General features: G+C 40.4%; 1 protein-coding gene across 9 annotated transcripts in view; it reads left to right on the plus strand.

The window, feature by feature from the left end:
* LOC123935763 (oral-facial-digital syndrome 1 protein-like) overlaps positions 1 to 21713 on the plus strand; it is a 51448-nt gene that overhangs the window by 5761 nt on the left and 23974 nt on the right. For 7 of the 9 annotated variants that reach the window (XR_006817014.1, XM_045996569.1, XM_045996570.1 and 4 more), the window contains 5 exons: positions 1825 to 1893; positions 1981 to 2008; positions 19113 to 19220; positions 20960 to 21096; positions 21418 to 21591. Coding sequence is in view for 8 of the 9 variants with exons in the window: in XM_045996569.1 (XP_045852525.1) it covers positions 1825 to 1893; positions 1981 to 2008; positions 19113 to 19220; positions 20960 to 21096; positions 21418 to 21591 (516 nt within the window). In the remaining variant the exon portion in view is untranslated. Of the gene's footprint in view, positions 1 to 1824; positions 1894 to 1980; positions 2009 to 15069; positions 15096 to 19112; positions 19221 to 20959; positions 21097 to 21417; positions 21592 to 21713 lie in introns of those variants that run through there. The other 2 variants (XM_045996573.1, XM_045996574.1) reach the window with 2 other exon arrangements.

A 21713-nucleotide genomic window follows, 5' to 3' on the forward strand; every position in this document is an offset into this window, starting at 1 on the left:
CACATGCACAGCCTCCCCCACTAGCAACATTTATTATATACTTGATTTTTTTTTAAAGAGGGAAGTGGGAGAGAAGCCTGGGTGACTCAATGGGTTAAGCATCTGTCTTTGGCTCAGGTCATGATCCAGGGTCCTGGAATTGAGCCCTGCATCAGGCTTTCTACTCAGTGGAGAGCCTGCATCTCCCTCTGCCTCCCTCTCTGTCTGCTTGTGTTCTCTCTCTGTCAAATAAATAAATAAAATGTTCACAAAAAAAATAAATAAATAGGGAGGTGGGGAGGAGCACAAAGAAGAAAAGAGAGAATCTAAATGGGCTCCATGCCCATTGTGGGGTCCTCAGCAGGACTCCATCTCCTGGGATCATGACCTGAACTTAACCAACTGAGCCACCCAGGTGCCCCCATTATATACATTTTTGCCATAGAATCTACATGGTCACATCTTATTACCTAAAGTCCATGGTTTATTTTTATTTATTTTTTAAAAGGTTTATTTGAGAGTGAGAGCAACAGGGAGCAGGAGGAGGGGTAGAGGGAAAAGCAGACTCCCTGCCTCACAGGGAGCCTGATTTGGGCTTGATCCCAGGCTCCAGAACTGTGACCTGAGCTGAAGGCAGATGCTTAGCTGCCTGAGCCACCCAGACACCCCTAAAGTCCATAGTTTAACTCTTGGTGTTGTTTCTCTATTTTTGTTCCACTTGTCTATAATTGACTAAAAATTCATATTAAGATGTTTTAAGAAAATAAGAATAATGTTAGTATTTGAAAATTCAAATATGCTGTATTTATTTAACAACCAAATTTTATTTGTCAACATTAGGAGTTCTTGTTTGGTCCACCAGTCTTTTAAGTTTTGTTGTTTGTTTGTTTGTTTGTTTAAAGTGAGGTCTAAGCCCAAATAAGGGCTTGAACTCACGACCTCAAATCAAGAGTCCTATGTTCTACTGACTGAGCCAGCCAGGCACCCCCGAGTTTCCAATTATGTTTCACAATTTTGCTTATTGCATGAGTAATAGTCAGTTACATAGTTGTTACAGCAGTAGTTAATCCAGTTCACATACTTAAAGGTTCAACTCTAAAATGCTGTGCAGAATATTTTATATAAAGGAAAACCACTTGAAAACCTATTCATGTTCTCCAGGTAAACCTAGTAAATGATAAATATTGTAGTAAAAATAATATATTAAGAATAGCCACCCAAGGGGTACCTAGGTGCCTCAGTTGGTATCTGCCTTCAGCTCAGGTCATGATCTTGGAGTCCCAGGATTGGGCCCCAGCATCGGGCTCCCTACTTAGCCTGGAGTCTACTTATCCCTCTGCCCTTCACCCTGCTTGCTCTCGCTCTCTCTCAAGTAAATAAATAAAATCTTTAAAAAAAACAAATAGGCACCCAAAATGTTTAATTCTATTTCAGGTATGCTTTAATTATTCATTCTGGTAATGACAGTAAAAGTTTACTTATATTTTGAAGCAGTAATACTTTAAAAACTACTGCAGTTTGAAAGACCCTCAAATTCACACATGTATTCACTGGTTCATCACCTTTTAGAGTGTTTGTAATTTGTTAGGCATTAACCATTTAGGCATATTAGACCTGTTGTCTTCAGTGTGTAATATTTGGAGGTTAATTATGTGATCAAGAAAAATATTTTATCTTTGTGACTTTAATGTTATCAATAGTATAAAAAAGTGCTTCAGTTTTATTTTAGCTTGATCATAATATTTTTTAATTTGATCTGAACCATGATTCTTAGTCTTCAGAAATGTCCTAGTTTATCATTTTAACACTGAATTAAAAATATGTCTAACTTTTCTTTTCCTTAAGGCATTTACTATGCAAGAACTATTACAACTCATTAAAATCAACCCTGAATCCAGTCTCTACAAATCACTGGTAGGATTGTTTAGTTTTTATAACCTGCTTTGGTCTGTTAATTGTAACTGAACAGTTGAATAAAAATAAAATATTTTCTTTTAACAGATATCAGGATTTGATAAAAAAAACAAAGGTAGGAGGCTTCATCTTCGTAGAAAATACCAACATTTTTGTTATGTATTTTTTCCTGTAAAACTATGAAAGTAATAATATTGAGAGGTATAAGGAGGGAATTTAATGTAAATTTGAGTTTCCATGCTGTAACAGTACTTATCTTCTTACCTAATATTTTTAAAAGATTTTATTTAAGTAAACTCTACACCCAACGTGGAGCTTGAAATCATGACCCTAAGTTCAGGAGTTACAGCCCCACTGACTGAGCCAGCCAGACACCCCAATACCTTACCTTTTAAATAAACAGAACAATTCATCTATTTTGACGAATGTCAGTCACTTCCACTTAGATACCAAAAAACCCCCAAAACTATAGACAGAAGTTGATAGAACCCTAGAAATGATGTGAAGGCTGCATTTTGTAAAGATACCCACTGTTGGGAACATTTCCACACACACTAATGATTTTAAGGCTAGGTGTCTTTAGTCTAGATCTCACCTTCAAGTACAGTTCCTAGATTCTTAATAATTGCTTAAAGAACAAAGTATTGGGTCAGTATGAGTGTTATATATATATACATTTTATTAAGTGTTTATATGAGCCTGATAAATTGCTTTATTCTTGGGCTTGATAATAACCTTCATTGAGTCCATAACATGCCAGACTATGAGCTAGACTTGGCAATAGACTTTGTGGCATGAAGTTAAGCTAGTAACTTGGATGAAATGCGTTTTCTTTACGTCTGTTGTAAATAATCTGTAATACTACATAGTGGCCCTTTTGTGTTGGTGAGCTCCAGGATTTTGTCTGTTGCCAATATTGCCACCATCCCCAGTAGGGCATTCACTGAAAACTTAACTTTCAGCAAACATTTGAGTACTTGGTTTCTGCCAGCCATTAGTCTATGACTTAATTGCCTTGTCTCTTGGGAGTAATGTTAGCAGACGACGAGTAAGTCAGATCACAGGACATTCTGGAGTGCCTGCAAAGTAGGTCATCCATACTGAGCTTTGGTGTGGTGAGTAATTGCATATTTGGTATTCCAAAGCGGGGCTGTCTAATGTCAGTTTGTAGTGATGGGGGTCACCTGTGTCTCCGCTGTCTGATATGGTCGCTAGCCATGTGTGGCTGTTAAACATTTAAAATGTGGCTAGTGTAACTGAAGAATTGAATCTTAAATTTAAATAGCCACACATGAATAGTTCTTATCCTATTGCACAGGGCACACAGATCTAAGGATATAGCATTTATCTGTACCTCAACTCTCCTTTCAGAAGGAAACTTGGGGCCTAAAGGGATATTAGGAACTAATCCACTTATTACAGATATTTCATATTCTCTTGAAAAATAGTTTTTTACCTTTATACACTGTCAAAATGCTTCTGGTTCAGAAAGACATGTGTTTAAAAGCACTTCCCGGCTTCACCCAGCATCCTCGTATAAGTTCTGAAATTCAGAAAAACTGCCTAATAGACATGTCAGGCATCCTCATGGCAAAATTTGGGTAGAACTCTTTGCTGACACTAAAATAGCTATTGTTAAAATGAAATAATTTGAAAAATTTGTGGCTTCCACTTAAGAAATTGAGAACATAGGAGACACATAGGAAGATATTTTGTGTCTGTTGTTTAGGCCCTAGCAGAGACCTGTATATAGTTTTATTTTACTCTGTCTGTATTTGAGGGTGCTAGGTTGTTGAATGTCCATAGTACTTTCCCCCTAGATTACACTTACCCATCCTTTCCATCCCCAACTTCTCAGAGATAATAATGCCTAGATAAAAGCTGTGTAGAGAATTTGGATGAGGCAGAAAATTTGAACATTGGCTCTTTATTTTCTGGAACTTAAAATCTTTACCTGTAATGGGTAAAACAATAGCTATGTATATTAGGGGGATAGAACAGGGAGCCAGAAATCAGTCTCTGCAAATACAGTTGACCCTTGGACAACAGGGGAGTTTGGGGCTCTGACCTCACCCTGCAACCTGGACCTCTGCACAATCCCAAATCCACTAGAATTGTTGACTGCTCCAAAATGAATAGCCTGTTGTTGACTGGAACCCTTATTGATAATATAAATTGTCAACAAATTTCATGTTTTAAATATATATATACCATACTCTCAAAGTAAGCTCGAGAAAAACATGTCATTAGGAATCAAAACAAAGAGAAAATGCATTAGCAGTATTGACCTATATTGATTGAAATAAATCCCATGTAAAACCCGTGTTAAGGGTCAACTGTATAGTCAACTGTTTTTTGATAAAGGGTTAAGGTATTTCAAGTGAGGAATGTCTCCACATACGTGGTGCTGGAACAATTGGACACTCATAAACAAAAATGAACCTAGACACAGACCTTTTACCTTATGTAAGAATTAAATGGTAGATCTAATTCTGAGTATCAAACTATTAAACTTATGTCAGAAAACATTAAAAAATATATGTGACCTTCAGTTTGTAATGAGATAGAATAACAAAAGCATATATATGAAGAAAAAAATGGACCAGTTAGACTTTATTAAAATCAAAAACATCTGCTCTGAAAGACATGTAGCATGAAAAGACAAGCCCCATACTGGGAGAAAATATTTGCAAAGGCCACATCTCCTAAAAGACATATCAAAAATATACAAAGAACTCCTAAAGAGACAACACAGTTTAAAAATAGTTAAAGGATCTGAACAGACAAGTCACCAAAGAAGATTTAGAGATGGCAAGTAAGCATACAAAAAGATGTTCAGTGGCACTTGTTATCAGGGCAGTGCAAATTAAAACAACAAAGAGATCTCCCCATTCCCCTGTTAGAATGGCAGAAATCCAGCCAGACCTTACAACACAAGATGTTGGTGAGGATGCGGAGCCACCGGAACTCCCATTCATTGATAGTGTCACTGCAAAATGCTGTAGGCATTTGGGGAGATCGGTGGTTTCTCACAAAGCTAAACCAAGTCTTGCCATACCATCGGACAGTGATGCTCCTAGTTGTTTACCCAGCTGGCTGAAAAACTTAGGGCCACATAGATTCCCAGACAGAAATGTTTATAGCAACTTTACCATAATTGCCAGAAATCGGGAGCAGCCAAATTGTCCTTGAGTAGGTGAATGTGTAAACAAGCTGTGGTACATCCAGACAATGGAATACTGTTTGGCTCAAAGGAATGAATTTTCAATTCCATGCCAAAACAAAAGCTGGGGCACCTGGGTAGTGCAGTTGGTTAAGCATCTGACTCTTGGTTTTGCCTCAGGTCATGATGTCAGGGTCCAGGATTGAGCCCTGTGTCAGGCTCCTTGCTCAATGGGGAGCCTGCTTCTCTCTCTCCCTCTCCCCCCCTCCTCTGCTTCTGCTACGGCTATCAAAGTCTTAAAAAGTTGAAAAAAAAGCAGATAAAACTGTAGAGCTGGTCAGTGGGTTGGTGGTTGCCAGGAATTTGGAGGGAAGGGGTGTAGGAGGTTGAATAGGTGAAGCATAGGGGATTTTTTAGGGTCCTGAATGTATTTTGTTGGATACTATAATGGTAGGATATATACCTCTAGATACTGATCAAAGCCTGTGGAACCTTATAGTACAGAGGTTGAACCTTAATGTATGCAAATTTAGGAGGTCAGGTGATCCCAGGATGGACTGCAGACTGTGACCAAACCAACTAACAACCTCACCAGAGGGGCTGGGGAAAAAAAAAAAGAACCTGAGCTTGACCAGCTTTGGAAATGAAGACTATGAGGCTAAAAGCAAAGGAAAGGGTATATAGGCACCATATTCAGGTTGATAGTTATTGTTCATGGAGATACTGGTTAACACTTTGGAAACCATTGTACATGTGTGCTGGAATTGCACAGTTAACCAGATGGGTAGTAGACGGTGAGCGCCGAGTTTCTCAGCGTTAGAGTGCAGGTTCACAGATTGGTTAGGGGAAGAGTCTGGAATGATCCACGTGTGAATGGATCTGTTGGAGCCCTCAGGATAAGCTCAAGTTTAGCTTAATATAGATGCAGAGGATATACAGTGGTATTTACAGATGTGTCTACATAGGTTAGTGGAACACTTAGATTTCCTTGTTCTGGAGGCTGAGAGGGCCTAGAGGCAGTGACACCCCAGTAGCCACGAGCATGCCTAGTGCCCCGTTTTGGGCACGATTTGGATTCCAATACCATTCTGTAATAATAGGAGCCAAGACTGCTGGGAGCAGTGGCTGATTTCCAGGACTGGGGCAGAGTGTACAAGATGAGCCTGGATCTTTTATAGTGCCAGATGAAAAGAAGTGCTTAATTAAAAAAAAAAAATCCACTGTGAAAGACCTTCCAAAGGCCAAAGCTAGAACAAATGGAGCAACAAAATAATATTGGATTATATAAAAATGTTACATAATCACAGAGGAATTGAAATACAATGTGTAAAATACGCGTGGGTCCATACCAATGTAAATAAATGCTTGAATAAATGAGAGTAGAGAATTCCTTCTTAGAGAGGATATATATGTCGGGGAGAGGAGGAGTAGAAGTGAATTAATTAGCCTTGAATAGCACTACAGAACTGGGAAAAGGTGACCATTCTTCACCGAGAACGAGTGAGAGGGAAGAGCACACCTCAGAAGATTGTCTACTGCAGGATCTCGAAGAACATTTCTGCAATATGCCTACCTTTTCTGTAAAGGCAGAGCAGACACCCTGAGCATAATAGTAGCATAAAGGTGTGAGGAGAGGACAGGAGGACTGGGAGGAAAAGGTCTAGAAAATAGTGGATGAGCCCAAGAGGAGTTGCAAGCAATGTCTATGAAAGAACGGAGTGTAGGTCACATTAGAGGAAGTAAGAAACTAGATTTTAAAACATTTTCAGAAAAGGGTAAAAACAGAAAGGCCTTTAACTTGGCTGATACAGAAACCAAGTCCTTCCAGCTGTTTTAAGGAACAAAAAACTTCTAAATGTATACTCATGGTTTAAAAAAAAAGTTTCAAACTGTTCAGAAAAGAATAAAGTGAAAGAAAAGTGGAAATTGCTGTCTGTATTCTGTAATCTCCCTTTCCACTGATACATAGAATGAATAGTTTATCCTACCAGAATTTTGTTTATGAATGTGAAAGTCTGTGTGATTAAAACACACACCTAATTGTAAATGGGATTGTATTATCCTCTTTGGCAATTTGCTTTATTTACTAATACTTCTTTGTATATTCAGACTGTTTTTTAAAAAATATTTTATTTATGTGTTTGACAGAGATCACAAGTAGGCAGAGATGCAGGCAGAGAGAGAGGAGAAAGCAGGCTCCCTGCAGAGCAGAGAGCCCGATGCGGGGCTTGATCCCAGGACCCTGGGATCATGACCTGAGCTGAAGACAGAGGCTTTAACCCACTGAGCCACCCAGGTGCCCCCAGACTAATTATTTTTAAAGAACGTATTTAAACCCTGTTGGTGGAGATTTCACTGTTTATTGTTTTGCCATTGGAAGCAGTCAGTGGGTACAGCACACTGTAAGCACGCCTCTGGAAGTACAGCTGTGTAAACTTAGGGAAGTGAAATGATGAGGTCAAAGGGCATGTGCATTTGAGCATACACAGACCCCGATAAAATTCCCTCCCAAGTGAACGAGCATTCCCCTGTTTGGAAGAAGTTGACTTCAGCCCTCATGGATGACTTTGAGAGATTCAGGAGTTCAGTGGAGGAAGTCACTGCACATGTGGTAGAAAATAGCAAGACAACCAGAATTGGAGCCTGAAGATGGGACTGAATTGCTGCATTCTCAGGGTGAGACTTAAGCAGAAGGGTTGCTTCTTACAGATGAGCAGAGGAAGTGGTTTCCTGAGATGAAATCTACTGGCTAAGATACCATGAAGGTTGTTGGAATGACCACGAACGCTTTACGTTATTACATAAATATACTGCCAGGTTTTGAAAGGATTGACTCCAGTTTTGAAAGTGGTTCTATTTTGAGTAAATCTTGTGCTACAGAGAACTCTTGAAAGGAAACCCCATCTCCAGCAACCACCACCCTGATCAGTTATCAGCCATCAACACCAAGGGAAGACCCTCCACCAGCCAGACTGTGTGTGACTGGGGGAAAATTCAAATGATGGCTAGCATTTTTTAGCAGTATTTTAAAATTAAGTATGTTCATTTTTTTAGACATAATGATTGCTATTGCACACTTAGCAGACTCGGGTATAGTGGAAATATTACTTCTATATGTACTGGGAAACATTCATTAGACTTGATTCATTGTGATACTCTGTGTATTGCACTGGTCTGGAACTGAAATTGCAGGATTATGAAGGTATTCCTGTTTGTTTTTAATGGATGTGCCCCACTTAATTTAATGCCATAACCGATGAATCCAGCAGCATTTTGGACAACGCAATCATGAATATTATTTTATGTGTGTGTATATATGTACACACACATATTTTTCAATAAAAATGTATTTGTATAATAATATAAAATGCAGAAATTACAGCTTGGTGAAACCATCGAAAAATAAACGTACCCAGGAAATACCTCCCAGCACAAGAAATAGAACAATGCCAGCATCCCAGAAGTCTCCCTTGTATTCTCCCCAATCACTACGCTTTCCCTGTTTCCCAGTCTTCACTGCTATTCTGATATCTAGCACCGTGGATTATTAATGCCTGTTTTTACACTTTATATGCATGGGCTCCTGCAATATGTCATGAGTATGGCTTCTTTCTTGCAGCATTATGACATTGATTCAGACTACTTTAGCATTGGTTTGTTCATATTAATTGCTATGTATTATTTCATTGCCTGAGTATACTGTTATTTTGTTATTCAGTTATTAATATAGTGGTATATTAGTTTCAGGTGTACAGTATGGTGATTCAACAATTCTATATATTTCTCAGTACTAATTGTAACAAGTATACTCTTAATCCTCTTTCTCTGTTTGACTCATCTCCCCACCCACCTCCCCTATGGCAACCATAGTTCTCTGTATTTGAATCTCTTTTTCCTTTGTTTTCCATTTATTTCTTAAATTCCACATGCAAATGAAGTTGTATGATAGTTGTTTCTCTGACATTTCACTTAGCCTTATACCCTGTAGTTCCATGTTACTGCAAATGGCAAGATTTCATTCTTTTTGATGGCTGATTCTGTTGTGTGCGTATCTTTTTTATCCATTCATCTATTGAGAGGCACCTGGGTGTTTCAGTGGGTTAAACCCTTTGTCTTTGGCTCAGGTCCTGATCTCAGGGTCCTGAGATCAAGCACTGCATCTCATCGGGCTCTCTGCTTAGCAGGGAGCCTGCTTCTCTCTCCCCCTCTGCCTGCCTCTCTGCCTACTTGTGATCTCTCTCTCTCTGTCAAATAAATAAAGTCTTGCATAATAAAGAACACGGAGGACATGGGGAGATGGAGAGGAGAGGTAGTTGAGGGAAACTGGAAGGGGAGATGAACCATGAGAGACTGTGGACTCTGAAGGGGCAGGGGGTGGGAGGTTGGGGAACCAGGTGGTGGGTAATAGAGAGGGCACGTACTGCATGGAGCACTGGGTGTGGTCCAAAAACAATGAACACTTATGCTGAGAACAAACAAACCAAAAAAAGATGGCATTGACTGGATAAAGCAATAAATAAATAAATAAATAAAGTCTTTTAAAAAAGCCACTTGAGTTGTTTCTGTAACTTTCTTGTTGTAAATGAAGCTGCAGTAAACAAAGGGGTGCATAGATCTTTTCAAAGTAGTGCTTTTGTATGCTTTGGGTAAATAACCCAGTACTGGAATTACTGGATCATATGGTGATTCTGTTTCTGATTTTTTGAGGAACCTCCATACTATTTCCCATAGTGGTTGCACCTGTTTACATTTGCATCTGCAGTGCGCTAGGGTTCCCTTTTCTCCACATTCTTGCCAACACTTGTTGTTTCTTGTGCTGTTGCTTTTAGCCATTGGAGAGGTGTGGGGTGAGAGCTCCTTGTGGCTTTGTTTGCATTTCCCTGATGATGAGCGGTGGTGAGCATCTTTTCATTTGTCTGTTGGCCATCTGGATGGTTTTGGAAAGATGTGTATTCAGGTCCTCTACCCATTTATTTATCGGATCATTCTGTTGTGTTGAATTGTGTAAGACCTTTATAGATTTTGGACTTTAATTCCTTTTTGGGTGTATCATTTGCAAGGGTTTTCTACCATTGGTCAGGTTGCTTTTTTGTTTTGTTGATGGCTTCCTTTGCTATGCAAAAGCTCATTATTTTGGTGTAGTCCCAGTGGTTTAATTTTGCTTTTTTGCTTTAGCCTGAGACCTGTCTAGAAAAATGTTTCTACAACCGATGGCAGAGATATTACGGCCTGTGTTTTCTTCTAGGAATTTTATGGTTTCAAGTCTCACATTTAGGACGTTAATCCATTTTGAGCCTATTTTTGTGTGTGATGCAAGAAAGTGGTCCAGTTTCATGTTTTGCATGTAGCTGTCCATATGTTGAAGAGCTTTACTTTCCCCATGAGATATTCTTCCCTCTTTTATTGTAGGAGTTCATGCTTAATTGACCAGATAAGTGTGGGTTTATTTCTGAGCTCTCCTTTGGGTTCCATTAGCTATGAGTGTGATGTTGTGCCAGTACCATACTGTTTTGATTACTACAGCTTTGTAGTATATCTTGCAGTCTGGAATTGTGATACCTCCGGCTTCGTTCTTCTTTCCAAAGGTTGTTTTGACTCTTTGGGGATCTTTTGTAGTTCCATACAAATTTTAGGGGTATTCTAGTACTATGAAAAATGCTGTTGGTATTTTTTTTTAATTTTTTAAAGATTTTATTTATTTGACAGACAGAGATCTGTCAAGTAGACAGAGAGGCAGGCAGAGAGAGAGAGAGAGGGAAGCAGGCTCCCTGCTGAGCGGAGAGCCCGATGCGGGACTCGATCCCAGGACCCTGAGATCATGACCTGAGCCGAAGGCAGCTGCTTAACCCACTGAGCCACCCAGGCACCTGCTGTTAGTATTTTGATAGACATTGCATTGAATCTGTAGGTTGTTTTGGTTAGTATGGACCTTTTAACAGTACTGGCTCTTTGAGTTCATGAGCATGAAATATCTTTCCATTTGTGTCATCTTCAGTTTCTTTCATCAGTATTTTATAGTTTCATAGTGTAGGTCTTTCTGCTCCTTCATTAAGTTTATTTCTAGGTATTTTCTTTTTGGTGCTATTATACATGCCATTATTTTAATTAAAAAAAAATAAACCTACTTTATTGAGAGTTTTATCATGAATGGATGTTGTACTTTGTTAAATGCTTTTTCTTCACCAATTGAGATGAGCATATGGTTTTTATCTTTTCCATTATTAATGTGATTATTATTATTATTATATTATATTATTATTATCTTATATATTATTATTATAGTAGTATTAATGTAATCACCTTGATTGATTTGCAGATATTCGTACCACACTCGTATCTGTGGAATAAATCCCACTTGCTCATAGTGAATAATTTTTGTAATGTTGGATTCAATTTTCCAATATTTTGTTGAGGGTTTTTACATCTGTGTTCATTAGAGATACTGGCCTATAGTCTTTTTTTTTTTTCTTTTTTAATTTAATTTTTTTTTCAGCGTAACAGTATTCATTGTTTTTGCACAACACCCAGTGCTCCATGCAAAACGTGCCCTCCCTATTACCCACCACCTGTTCCCCCAACCTCCCACCCCTGACCCTTCAAAACCCTCAGGTTGTTTTTCAGAGTCCATAGTCTCTTATGGTTCGCCTCCCCTTCCAATTTTTTTTTTTAATAAACATATAATGTATTTTTATCCCCAAGGGTACAGGTCTGTGAATCACCAGGTTTACACACTTCACAGCACTCACCATAGCACATACCCTCCCCAATGTCCATAGCCCCTCCCGCTCTCCCAACCCCACCTCCCCCCAGCAACCCCCAGTTTGTTTTGTGAGATTAAGAGTCATTTATGGTTTGTCTCCCTCCCAATCCCATCTTGTTTCATTTATTCTTCTCCTATCCCCCTAACCCCCCATGTTGCTTCTCCATGTCCTCATATCAGGGATATCATATGATAGTTGTCTTTCTCCGATTGACTTATTTCACTAAGCATGATACCCTCTAGTTCCATCCACGTTGTCGCAAATGTCAAGATTTTATTTCTTTTGATGGCTGCATAGTATTCCATTGTGTATATATACCACATCTTCTTTATCCATTCATCTGTTGATGGACATCTAGGTTCTTTCCATAGTTTGGCTATTGAGACATTGCTGCTATAAACATTTGGGTGCACGTGCCCCTTCGGATCACTATGTTTGTATCTTTAGGGTAAATACCCAGTAGTGCAATTGCTGGGTCATAGGGTAGTTCTATTTTCAACATTTTGAGGAACCTCCATGCTGTTTTCCAGAGTGATTGCACCAGCTTGCATTCCCACCAACAGTGTAGGAGGGTTCCCCTTTCTCCGCATCCTCGCCAGCATCTGTCATTTCCTGACTTGTTCATTTTAGCCATTCTGACTGGTGTGAGGTGATATCTCATTGTGGTTTTGATTTGTATTTCCCTGATGACTGGCCTATAGTCTTTTGTGGCTTTTTGTTTGGTTTTTGCTTTGTTTTGGTAGAGTCTTTATCTGATTTTGGTATCAGTAATTCTGGCCTTATAGAATAAATTTGGAATCTTCCCTTTCCCTCTGTTTTTGGTAATAGTTTTATCTTTATTTTTTCAAAGATTTTATTTATTTATTTGAAAGAGAGCGAGCACGGGCAGGTGGAGGGACAGAAGCAGGGAGCCCAACACGGGGCTTGATCCCAGGACCCTGGGATCATGACCTGAGCCGAAGACAGAGGCTTAACTCACTGATCCACCCAGGTGCCCCTGGATTTCCTATTCGTGATTCAGTTTTCAAGGTTATATGTGTTTTTTGGAATCGATCCATTTCTTCCTGGTTGTCCAATTTGTGGACATATACTTTTTGTAATATTCTCTCTTTAAAAAATGTTTTTAAAAGATTTTATTTTAGAGAGAGTGTACATGCTTGAGTTTGGGCGGGGGAGCAGTGGGAGAGGAAGGGAATCTCAAACAGACTCCTCACTGAGTACAGAGCCCAATATGGGGCTTGATCTCAACCCCAAGATCATGACCTGAGCCGAAGTCAAGAATTGTATGCTTGGGGCACCAGAGTAACTTAGTCGTTAAGCATCTGCTTTCGGCTTGGGTCATGATCCCATGGCATTGAGCCCCTGGGATTGAGCCCCACGGCATGGCCGTCTCTCTCCTTAGCAGGAAGCCTGCTTCTCCCCTCCCATGCCCCCTGCTTGTGTTCTCTCTCTCTCTGTGTGTCTCTCTCTGTCAAATAAAAAAAATAAAAATAAAAAGAGTTGGATGCTTAACTGACTGAGCCACACAAGTGCCCAGATATTCTCTTTATAATCTTTTGTATTTCTGTAGTGTTGGTTGTTATTTCTGCCCTTTCATTTCTGATTTTATTTGAGTCTTTTTTTTAATGAGTCCAGTTAGAGGTCTGTCATTTAATCTTTTCAAAGAACCAGCTCCTGGTTTCATTGGTGTGTTCCATTGATTTTACTTAATTTTTATTTCATTCATTTCTGCTACAGTCTTTATTACTGCTTTCCTCCTACTACTGACTTTGGGCTTTTTTCTTTCTCCAGCTCTTTTCGGTGTTAAGGTTACATTATTTGAGATTTTTCTTGCTTTGTGGTATAAGCCTGTATTGTTAAGTTGTCAGAATCTTCCGTCTTTAATAGCTTTTGCTGCAGCCCAAAGATTTTGGACCGTTGTGTTCTCATTTTCCTTTGTCTCCATGTATTTTTTTATTTGCTCTTTGATTTCATGGTTGACCCATTCATTGTTCAGTAGCCTCCATGTAGTTGTATTCTTTCCAGATTTTTTTTCTTTCCTTTTTTTTTTTAAGATTATTTATTTAACAGAGGGAGAGAGAGAGAGAGAGAGGGAGAGAGAGTTCACAAGTAGGCAGAGAAGCAGGCAGGCAGGCAGACAAGGAAGCAGGCTCCCCCATGAGCAGGGAGTCCGATGCGGGGCTCAATCCCAAGACCCTGAGGATCATGACCTGAGCTGAAGGCAGAGGCTCTAATCCACTGAGCCACCCAGGCGCCCCCAGATTTTTTTCTTATGGTTGATTACTAGTTGTGTATTGTTGTGGTTGGAAAAGACATATGGGATGACTTCAGTTTTGTTGAATTTGAACTCATATTGTGGCCTAATATGTGCTCTGTTTTGGAGAATATATAATGTAAACTTGAAAAGAATGTATACTCTGCTCTTTTAAGATGCAACCTTTTGAATGTATCTGTTAGCCCCATCTGGTCCAGCATTTCCTTCAAAGCCACTGTTTCCTTATTGATTTTCTGTCTCGATGATCTGTGCATTAATGTAAGCGGGGTGTGTTAAACTCCCTTACTATTATTGTTATGCCTGAGTTTTCGTGTCTGAGAGACCACCAAGGAGCCCAGCACCGATGCAGTCACATGAAGGGAAAAGCTTAAGCTAGAGCCCAGGTATACCCGATGCAGTGGAGTAGAGACTTGGACCTCGAACCAGACTACAGTCAGAGTTTTTAAAGGTGGAGTAGGGGTGGACTCGGCGTTGGGTGAGGACAAAGGGGATGATGTTAGTCTCTAAGGAAATTTGAAAGCGAGGTCTCCAGGACCTTGAGGGGCTAGCTCTTGTCTGCAGAAAAGGTTATTCATTACCAGTAATAAAAATCTTCTCGTGAGACCTTTAGATGTGTATCAGTGGGCCATATGCTTGGTAATGATTGCTGACACTATCTTGGAGGTTTAGAGATAAAGTTTCACATTTCTCCTATTGTAGTGAGATTTAGGTTTAGAAGAAATTTAACTTTATTTACATTTCCTTCTGCCTCAGCCTCCTTTAGTTTTATGGTGGGGAGGGTGACATTATTATTAAATGTCTAGGACATTTGTAAACCAAGGGAGACTCCTGTCTTGCAGGATTGTGATCTTTGCAGGTTAACTATTTGTTTCTCTTTCAGGGCAGTCAGGAGTGGCTGAGGAATGTCATACTGCCGAGGGGAGGGGAGTGAGTGGAGAGGGGGTGCAGGGTGCCAGCTTTTGCTTGGCCAACTTGGCTGTACTTATGTCAGGACTAACTCGAGGTGTGTACAGCCTTGTTTTTCTTGGCCTCTATGGTATCACTATCAATTGCTTCCTTTATGTTTGTTATTAGCTGTTTTATATATTTGGATGCTACTGTGTGGGTACAAAAGTATTGTTCTTTTTTTTTTTTTTAAGATTTTATTTTTAAGTAATCTCTACACCCAGTGTGGACCTCCAGCTCACAACCCAGAGATCAAGAGTTGCATGTTCCACCTACTGAGCCAGCGGGGTTCCCCACAATTGTTGTATCTTCTTATCAGATTGTTCCCTTTATGACTATCTGGTGTCCTACCTTGTCTTTCTTATGATCTCTGTTTTAAAAGTCTATTTTGTTCAATATACACATTGCTCCCACAGCTTTCATGTCCATTTGCGCGATAACATTTTTTCATCCCTTCACTTTCAGTCTACACGTATGTTTAGGTCTGAAGTGATTCTCCTATCGGCAGCGTATAAATGGGTCTTGCCTTTTTTTTTTTTTTTTTTTTTTTGTTGTTGTTTTTTAAGATTGATCTATTTATTTAGAGCAAGAGAGAGCCACATGGTGGGGGGAGGGCAGAGGGAAAGAATCTTCAAGCAGACTCCCTGTTGAGCAAGGAGCCTGGTGTGGGCCTGATTCGACAAAGTCTGACCAGCTGAGCCACCCAGGTGCCCCATAGATGGGTCTGCCTTTTTTGTCCATTCAGTCACCCTATGTATTGGAGCAGTTAGTCTATTTGCATTGAAAGTAATTATTGATAGGTACATACTAACTGCCATTTTGTTACTAGCTGTATGTTTGTTCTTTGTTTGTTATGCTGCTTCTTTAAGGGTGGATCTTGTTTCCTTTTGCCCTCCAGCTTTCCCAGACTAAGCCTGCTGATCATTAAGATACCTGGAGCCCTGCTGATTGTAAAGGCAGGCTAAGTTAACCCCCACTGGGTTTTTTTTTTTTTTTTTTTTTAATTTCTTTTCAGTGTAACAGTATTCATTGTTTTTGCACCACACCCAGTGCTCCATGCAATAAGTGCTCTCCCCAGTACCCACCACCTGGTTCCCCCAACCTCCCACCCACCCCCCTTCAAAACCCTTAGGTTGTTTTTCAGAGTCCATAGTGTCTCATGGTTCATATCCCCTTCCAGTTTCCCTCAACTCCCTTCTCCTCTCCATCTCCCCAGTTCCTACCTGTTATTTGTTATGCTCCACAAATAGGTGAGACCATATGGTAATTGGCTCTCTCTGCTTGACTTATTTCACTCAGCATAATCTCTTCCAGTCCCGTCCCTGTTGCTACAAAAGTTGGGTATTCATCCTTTTTTTTTGTTTTGTTTTGTTTTTAAAGATTTTTATTTAGTTATTTGACAGAGAGAGATCACAAGTAGATAGAGAGGCAGGCAGAGAGAGAGAGAGAGAGAGGGAAGCAGGCTCCCTGCTGAGCAGAGAGGCTGACGTGGGACTCAATCCCAGGACCCCGAGAACATGACCCGAGCCGAAGGCAGCGTCCCAACCCACTGAGCCACCCAGGCGCCCCGGGTATTCATCCTTTTTGATTGGAGGCATAATACTCCATAGTGTATACGGACCACATCTTCCTTATCCCACTGGTTTTTAAAGCCAGATGATATAGGGACTCATCTCTCCAGTGCAGGACCCCCTGCCTGGTGTGACTGGAGTCTGCTCTGCTCCTTTCTCTGTGCTTGTGGTGTCCCTACAATTGGTGGTTAGTTTGGCTCCCAACTGTGTCTCTGCTTCTTCTACTGTTTTCAGTGTGGTCTCCTCTCTCTGATTAACTGTGTGAAGTCTGTTTTGCCAGTCTTTGGGTTTGTTTTCTGGGTTAATTGCTCTGCTGTGGCTGTTACCTGGTTATGTCTGTGGGAGGAGGTGAGCTTACAATCTTATTTTGCCATCTTCCCAGATGGCTTATATGCCTGTGTTTTGTGTGTGTGGTTTTTTTAAAGATTTTATTTATTTATTTGATAGAGATCACAAGTAGGCAGAGAGGCAGGCAGAGAGAGAGGAGGAAGCAGGCTCCCTGCTGAGCAGAGAGCCCAATTCAGGTCTTGATCTCAGGACTCTGGGATCATGACCTGAGCCAAAGGAAGTTTTTTTTGTTGTTGTTTTGTTTTGTTCCTTTGTTTTTTCCAATTTTTTTTATTTGTTTATTTTCAGCATAACAGTGTTCATTGTTTTTGCACCACACCCAGTGCTCCAAGCAGTACGTGCCCTCCCTATTACCCAACACCTGGTTCCTCAACCTCCCACCCCCCACCCCCGCCCCTTCAAAATCCTCTGGTTGTTTTTCAGAGTTCATAGTCTCTCAAGGTTCATCTCCCCTTCCAGTTTCCCTCAACTCCCTCTCCTCTCCATCTCCCCATGTCCACCGTGTTCTTTGTTATGCTCCACAAATAAGTGAGACCATATGATACTTGACTCTCTCTGCTTGACTGACTTCGCTCAGCATAATCTCTTCCAGTCCCATCCATGTTGCTACAAAAGTTGGGTATTCGTCCTTTCTGATGGAGGCATAATACTCCATTGTGTATATGGACCACATCTTCCTTATCCATTCATCCGTTGAAGGGCATCTTGGTTCTTTCCACAGTTTGGCGACCGTAGCCATGGCTGCAATAAACATTGGGGTACAGATGGCCTTTCTTTTCACTACATCTGTACCTTTGGGGTAAATACCCAGCAGTGCAATTGCAGGGTCATAGGGAAGCTCTATTCTTAATTTCTTCAGGAATCTCCACACTGTTCTCCAAAGTGGCTGCACTAACTTGCATTCCCACCAGCAGTGGAAGAGGGTTCCCCTTTCTCCATGTCCTCTCCAGCACACGTTGTTTCCTGTCTTGCTAATTTTGGCCATTCTAACGGGTGTCAGGTGGTATCTCAATGTGGTTTTAATTTGAATCTCCCTGATGGCTAGTGATGACGAGCATTTTTTCATGTGTCTGATAGCCATTTGTATGTCTTCATTGGAGAAGTGTCTGTTCATATCTTCTGCCCATTTTTTGATATGATTATCTGTTTTGTGTGTGTTAAGTTTGAGGAGTTCTTTATAGATTCTGGATATCAACCTTTTGTCTGTACTGTCATTTGCAAATATCTTCTCCCATTCTGTGGGTAAGGCAGAGGTTTTAACGCACTGAGCCACCCAGGCTCCCCTGTGCCTGTAATTTTAAAATATTTTATTTATTTGACAGAGAGAAATTACAACTAGGCAGAGAGGCAGGCAGAGAGAGAGGAGGAAGCAGGCTCCCTGCGGAGCAGAGAGCCCGACGTGGGGCTCGATCCCAGGACCCTGGGATCATGACCCGAGCCGAAGGCAGAGGCTTTAACCCACTGAGCCACCCAAGCGCCCCTTAATCTTAGCACTCTTACTCAGAAAATACAGTCTCTCTTTTGTAATATTTTGCATTTATTTATAATTTTGTTCACGTTTGACAGTTAAACACTTTTTTGTGTGTAAACATTGTCCATGTCTTGTTCCATTTTTCCATTTGTTCTTACTGGTTGTAAGAGCTGTTTAATAGTATGAAAATTAATTTATTACCACAAATTTTTTTTCCAATGTATCACTTGTCTTTTGACTTCATTTCATGCTGTATAGGTTTCTGATTTATATGTTGTTAGACTGATATTTATCCTCATTGCTTCTAGGTTTTGTGCCATGTTTGCAAAGGCCTTTCCTTAGAAATTATTCTTAAGAGATATAGAATGGAGAAAAGGATAATGTGTTGTTTTTTTTTTTCCCAAAGATTTTTATTTATTTGACAGACAGAAATCACAACTAGGCAGAGATGCAGGCAGAGAGAGGGGAGGGGAAGCAGGCTCCCTGCTGAGCAGATGCAGGGCTCCATCCCAGGACTTGGAATCATGACCTGAGCTGAAGGCAGAGACTTTAACCCACTGAGCTACCCAGGCGCCCCGAAAAGGATAATGTTTTAAAACCAAGATTATATAAAGAGTGACTGAGCAATGGTTAAACGAAAGAAATTGGTGCCATGAAACTGTATTATACGTTTTGTGTCTTTTAGGTTTCCTCATGCAGTTTTTAAGAGAATTGGCAGAATATCATCAGTCCAAAGCAAGCCGTGATATGGAAACGCAGACAAATTCAACATTTCCTAGCAAAGACTCTCTTGGTAACTGTAGCCTTCTTTCAGAATTTTAATTGTTCTGATTTCTTTTCAAATGACAGTGACTTGATTTACTGTATTATGAGCTTGTTCCTTGATTGGGAGGGATGCAACCCACAGGTGGTGGGGGGACTCGTTTCCTCTGGCATCACTGTGGGAAGGGACCGGAACTTCTCTCCAGTACTGCTCCCTCCCCTTGCGACCGCTCAGGCTGCACCTTCCTCTTCTCAAGGGGACTCCAGAGGCCCATGTTCTTCCTTGTGTGTTGCATTCAGCCTCTCTCAACTGGCAGGTTCTTCCCTGCATCTCATCTAACTTTATAGCCACTACCTGAGAAGATCCTAGACGACTTGCACTGTAGAAAACTAGAGAAGTTAGTGGTGTATCACTTCAGTTTACAGTTGAGGAAATGGGGGTCCACAGAGGAAGAGCAACTTGGAAGCAAGCCTGGGGCAGAACTGATCTTAGAGTCCAGGTTTTCTGAAATTATGTGATTAATCGATTTCTTGGCCCTTCCCGAGTCTTAAGGAGTAATGGTGCCTTTAACCTGTAAGAAGATAAGCCTATAATCTGTAAAGTTACACTGTATAATGAGGCCTTTACTTTATTTTGGCCTAGGTTTTATTCCATTGGGAACAGGGTATGTGCTTATTCTAGAGCAGTGCTGTCCAATAATATGAGCCACATGTGTAATTTTTAATGGCCTAGTAGCCATAGTAAAAAAATAACAAAAACAAAACAAAACAAAAACCCACAGGTGATTTTGTTTTAATATATTTTATTTAACTCAGTATGACCAAACTATTCCAATATGTAATCAATATAAAAAAAAAACTAATGAGATTAGTTTAGATAAAATTTCTATGTTCAGTCCTTAAAATCTGGTGTGTCTTTTACGCTTAGAGCACATGTCAGTTCAGATGGTCACATTTTGTCTGCTCAGTGGCCTCATGCGGCTCGAGAGTCCTGTATTGGACAGTAACAATCACAGAGCATTTGGAAAATACAGAAAGGACAATGGAACGTATGTCTAAAATTCTCCAAAGGGACGAACACTGTTGGGACCTCTGCCAGCCTTTTACCCCATGTATCGTCTTTGGTGGGTATTGGTGGCGGTCCTCTAGGTCGAGGTTTGCATGCCGCGTGGCTCATCCTGATCCGCAGTTGATTTGAGGGCTGTGGGTACTGGAGACGTCAGGAGACTGCGGGACAGTCCGTGGACCTGGTCTTAGTCCCTATTAGGCCGTCACGTAGTTGCTTAGCCCTCTAGGACTCACTTAAACTGTAGGGGGCACTTTCCTTTCCTGGAAAGCAGAGGAGTTCAAGTACATGATCTTTGTTTATTTTAAGGTCAGTGTTTTGAACGTATGAGTCATACCTTTTACCAAAGTCCACTGAAAGTGCTCTCTGCCTTGCCAGTGTCTTCTGGCTTATACTGTACGCCTTGCTTACTTTGCCCCTGACATTTCAGGATGAAGAATTTCCAACACAGGGAAAGGTTGAAACAGTTGGATGCTCAACACTTGTGTACCTACATTTTCCCAGTAAATCTGTGTGATACTTGTTCAAGCCCTTGTCTGTCCCATCCGCTAATCCGTCTTAATTTTTTGATGTTTCAGAGTCAGTGGTAGAGATCCCTACACTTCCCCCTAAGTATACGCTTCACTTTTGAACAGAGCTCTAGCCTCGTGCTCACCTGACCGTGTCTCTCTATCCTAACTTCCTGTGTTGTTGTCTTTTAATAGTGAAAAAGCTTCAGCTCATTGATGATCAGTTTGCTGATGCTTACCCTCGGTGTCCCAAGTTAGAATCTTTGGAACTAAAGTTAAATGCATATAAGAGAGAAATAGAACAGCAGCTTCAGGAAGAAATGTGTCAAAAGGTAAGCTGTATCTTGTTGCTCTTAGCAAGGGTGATACTGGTGCTTGTCTTTAATGTCTTAGTCTGAGGTATAAGGGAGAAAATGTGGAATCTTTATTAATGAATGTGATAAACTGTTGCACGTATGATTCTTTCTAATTAACGTCATTTTTTGGTGCTTTTTCAATGAATGTTACAGGTACAGTGAATGAAAGGAAACCAAAGATGAGTTAAACTGAATATATTTAAGTGTAGCATTAGTGTTAACCCCTAACTATCAAGAGAGAAGTTATTTCTTTAGTGTAGTTATTGGTATTTACAGTTATTTGTAATCAATTGGCAGTTTAAGTATTTTAAAGATACGGAAATAGCAAAAGTTAAAATGGAAGAGAAAAGAAAGGCTGAGAGGGAATTAGCTGAGTTCCGGAACGAACTGGAGCGAGCTTGTCAAGCAAAATCTGAAGTCCTCATTTCTCGGGAAAAGATGGCCCTTGAGAGAATTCAGAAGCACCAAGAGGTAACATTTTAAAATTATTTACTGGGTGTCTGTTTACTGCAGCTTTTAGTAGAGGGGCTCAAGGTCTGAGACTGGGATGGGACAGTCGGTCAGACAGGACAGAGCCCTACAAGAGTGCTAAG

The sequence above is a fragment of the Meles meles genome, chromosome Y, assembly GCF_922984935.1.
Source record: "Meles meles chromosome Y, mMelMel3.1 paternal haplotype, whole genome shotgun sequence".
NCBI lineage: Eukaryota > Metazoa > Chordata > Mammalia > Carnivora > Mustelidae > Meles > Meles meles.